General features: G+C 39.7%; 1 protein-coding gene across 1 annotated transcript; it reads left to right on the top strand.

The window, feature by feature from the left end:
* The first annotated feature begins 292 nt into the window (after window positions 1-292).
* On the top strand, window positions 293-3,201 carry nkx1.2lb (NK1 transcription factor related 2-like,b). The gene is made up of 2 exons (XM_062525409.1): window positions 293-695; window positions 2,489-3,201. The coding sequence occupies exons 1-2, from the start codon at window positions 293-295 to the stop codon at window positions 3,199-3,201; spliced, it is 1,116 nt and encodes a 371-aa protein (XP_062381393.1).
* Window positions 3,202-4,201: the final 1,000 nt, after the last annotated feature.

Below are 4,201 nucleotides of genomic sequence, written 5' to 3'. Positions count from 1 at the left end.
AAGGGGAGGGGTGACACACAGAGAGTGCAAGTGAGGCGCATGTGTGTCATGCACGTTGGAGGTCTTGGGGTGATGGTTAAACCCCAAAAAGGATCCAAGCAAAGGAGACCAACATCCAGCAGTGAACCGTCAACTCTCAGTGTTGAAGGAAGAGGTCACTGAATGGTTTTGATATTTCAGGACATTTTTACATTTTTTGTAACCTAAGTAGCATAAGTAAACAACCGAGTATCGTTGCTGTGCAAAACGCAGGGCAGCGGGGAAAGGGGGAGTGTTTTTCCCAGTAAAAATTATGAACAAGACTCAGATTGGAGACACAGCAATCGCCCCACCTGCGTCCGGAGTGGTCGCACAGACAGCGGTTATTGTGGCGGTATCTCCGGAGAGCATGGACAACCTCAGCCCGAAGCGAGTGTCTGGCAACGATTTAGAAAGAGAAGTGCTTCAAGGCGGGAGAGGAGACGCTTCACTGCGACAAGACCCCGCGCCAGCCGTCGCACCAACGGTCCATCGGACGACTTCATTTTCAGTTTTGGACATTTTGGATCCGAATAAGTTTACAAGTAAAAAACCAAGAACAGTCATCGACTTCACCTTAGGAGCAGAGAACCGAGGGGACGAGGAATCGTCACATGGATCCGACCAGAAAACGTATACAGACTACGATACTTGTAAAAAATCTTCATCATTATCAAGTGAGTACTTCGAATAATTTCACAGATTAACAACATTGAAGAATATAGCCTACCGTTATCGCAAGACCAGAAAACCAAGCTAGTGTAGGAATGACTCAATTAAACCAAATTATCCAAGCACTGTATCATGAATAGCCTACTAACGTTAAGGACAGTAGGTCACAGCCTCAATATTTCGGATAGTACAGGCTAAATTATCATGGCAAGTTTCATTTTCAAGAATTACATACGATGCAAACTCCCCGCAGTGTTGCACTGAGGACTATTTATTTGACTAATAAGAGATGGTCATGGTGAAATTGTTAACCACCATTTACCGAAATTGACACTGCCATGCTGATAGATGTCAACATAGCATTCGTTCCTCTAGCAAATATACATCCTGAGCAACTTAAAAAAGTTTCCACTGACTTCAGATGATCACTACCTTTTTAAATAAACTCAATAAATAAGAGTTGAAATAAAGCCATGAGCTGCACCTTGTTTGCAATTAATTGTTTTTTCTGATCCGGCAGTCAAGGTAAGAGTTCAAAACAGCCAGGAATGACTCACACACAGAGGCAAGACGTCTCAAAACATCGTTCTATTCTTTAGAAATACATATATAGGGCTCTACAGACACAAAGTGGGGAAAAGGTGGGAAAAAATGTGCAGGGTACAGTAGGCTACGTATCAGTCCATGACTTTCATCAGTACAAAACTTCTAGGACCTACTCTGATATGGAATTTCTGGAAGGAAACCACGTTTGGCAGAGTTCATGAAGCGGATTAATCACACTCAAAAACTGCAGCACACGGTTTTAACACTATTTGTTCAAAATATGACTCTATATTCGTAATTATCATGTAGGCTAGTGGGAATTGCAAGCTGCTTAGGAATTGTATACTCATACAAGAATGATATATCGACCTGTTCACTCGCTTATCAGGCGTCTGTCGTTGGCAGTGGGTTACTTTCTTACAAGTCGACTAATTAGCAGTTTGCAATAACCAACACCGAGTTTTAAAAAATGCATAGCCTATAGGTCTAGGCTACTGGTACAAAGTATTCAGAGAATTTTCTCAAAATAGGCCAAGTTAACGAAGCTGAACACTTGTCTAAAAAAATAATTTAAAAAAAGTGGTTCACAACACGGTTTCCACATTTGACACAATTCCTAATCGAATCTGTCACACAACTCTTATTCTTAAACAGCGCGCGCGTATGGGATTGCAGATCTGTCAAAAACTTACAACGAGTCACAAAATACAACGTGTAATAGTTGCTTACACATTAACAATAGAGTTAATGTATTTTTCCTGTGTTCTGTTGCTAATATTGTAGGGGATATAGTCTAATACGATTATTTTAGACCACTTAGCCTATGCTTGCATTTACAACTTTGTGTGCGTAATTGTGCGTAAAAATGCTACAGTTCAAATTGGATGGCTTACTGTATAGTAAAATAGAGTTGTCGTCATCCAATAGGCCTATATTGGAGAGAGTGTTGTGTAGATTTTAACAGGGGAATTCCCATATTCTTTACTTTATTGGTATTCACTTTTTGGCTTGATATCATAACTTTTTAGCCTATGGAAAACCGTTTGAAATCTCTGAAGTGGCAACGTTTTCTTCGCGTTCATTTACAGGTGCCTTTTGTGTTCACCTTCAGTTAATTAGCATAGGCTAATTAAAATTCATCTTATATGGTATATATGCCTAGATCCCACTACTTTTTGTCCCATTGCAAAATACCAATGGCCGATGTTAGAGAGGTTACGTATTAAGTGATTTTGTTTATGTTTTTCTACAGAAGATAGCTATGTGTACAGATCTGACGAGTGTGAACACGACTTCATCCAGGGGAACCACACGGACAGTGAGATGCAGGACGAGCTGTGTAGCGAGGAGAGTAGCAGCGCGCTTATGAGCAACGCGGACGGAGGATTAGATCCCCATGAAGAGGACAACGCGCGAGAGAAATCTCCAAGTCCTTCTTGCACACCAACACAGCAGTCGTCATCAAACGGTCAAAGCAACCAGGTAAAACCTAAGAGAAAGCGCTCTGGGTCAGACTCCAAGTCGGGAAAGCCTCGGAGGGCTCGTACAGCATTTACCTACGAACAACTTGTTGCACTCGAGAACAAATTCAAGTCTACCAGGTACCTCTCCGTCTGTGAACGACTCAATTTGGCGTTGTCACTCAGCTTGACAGAGACACAAGTGAAAATCTGGTTTCAGAACCGGCGTACGAAGTGGAAAAAACAAAATCCAGGGGCAGATACCAGTGCCCCAACTGGCAGTGGCACGAACGGTCAGAACGGATTGGGGGGTCTCAGCCCTCTGAGTCCGTCTCCTCCAATGGGCGGCCATCTGTCTATGCACACCAGCTACCCGGGCCATGCACCAGGGGGACTTGTCTGTACTGCTCAATTACCGTTTCTGCCAAGTCATGCAGTTCTCTCACCTTTCATGTTAAGTTCACAGACATATGGGGCGCCCACATTTTACACTCCGCACTTATGAAAACTAATCGAAACAAAACATCTGGAGAAAAAAATACTGTAAATATGGAAATACGTTTTTCTACATATTCCATTGAAGTCATGTGTCGAATCACTTTGTAAAAGGTATAATATTTTAATAATATTTTAAAAATTTCTAATGATCTTGAGAGAATGTCAACTGCAAATTTAGCTTGCGTTCAGGGATATTAAGAAACCCTTTTAATGCACTTAGAAACTTTCTTTATTGTCTTGACGGAGAATATTTATCCTGACTTTGCTCAAAGTTGTAAGATCTGCCTGGATTTTTGTTGAAGTTGTATTTAATAGAATTTTCTTGTTTTATAAACTTACTCTAGTTTTAATTGTAAATATTAAAGATGTCAACAGTCCTATTTGGAATGCAACGGAAGAAATAGCACATCAGACAATAAAAGTATATCGACAAACATGACATCGTCTATGCCATTTACATACATCTTTAGGGTCACCGTAAAATTCTGAAGCATTAAGGTTTCTATCTAAACTTTCAATGGCAAAAGGTTTAGTCAGTGCTATGATATACTATCATAATATAGCCTATAGGCCAACTATCATATAGTATATGGCCCATCATTGTTCGTATGCATGTATGTATGTATGTATGTATACATTATACAGTTTAAATTCAATGTAAATTAATGTATTTTATTTTTGTTTTGAAACCCCGAAGTGATAAGAGATTAAATTACATGGATGTCCAATGCCTCAACCTAATTAACATCAGGGTATTAACACAATGCCCAACAGTAATTAATTAATAATAATTACTTAGGCTATTATTAGAATTGATATTCAACACCAACAACAATAACAATGGGCCTATCAATATTTATTATGATAAAAGAAATAGTGATATGCTAACAATAAATAGAGGAATACAAATATAGGCTCATGACAAGCCTTTAACTGTTATACAGCGATTCTTTAATTGGCAACTAATAGATAGGCTATTCGGTGTGCTGTGCTATGCTAAAGATAGG

The sequence above is a fragment of the Sardina pilchardus genome, chromosome 21 (assembly GCF_963854185.1).
Source record: "Sardina pilchardus chromosome 21, fSarPil1.1, whole genome shotgun sequence".
In the NCBI taxonomy this organism is placed as follows: Eukaryota; Metazoa; Chordata; class Actinopteri; order Clupeiformes; family Clupeidae; genus Sardina; species Sardina pilchardus.
This window is presented reverse-complemented; position numbering and strand designations above follow the sequence as displayed.

Excerpts from the sequence above, each read along its gene's own strand:
- nkx1.2lb (XM_062525409.1), top strand. The coding sequence starts at position 293 with ATGAACAAGACTCAGATTGGAGACACAGCAATCGCCCCACCTGCGTCC. Across the intron at positions 696-2,488 it reads AAAATCTTCATCATTATCAA|AAGATAGCTATGTGTACAGA; the intron begins GTGAGTACTTCG and ends GTTTTTCTACAG.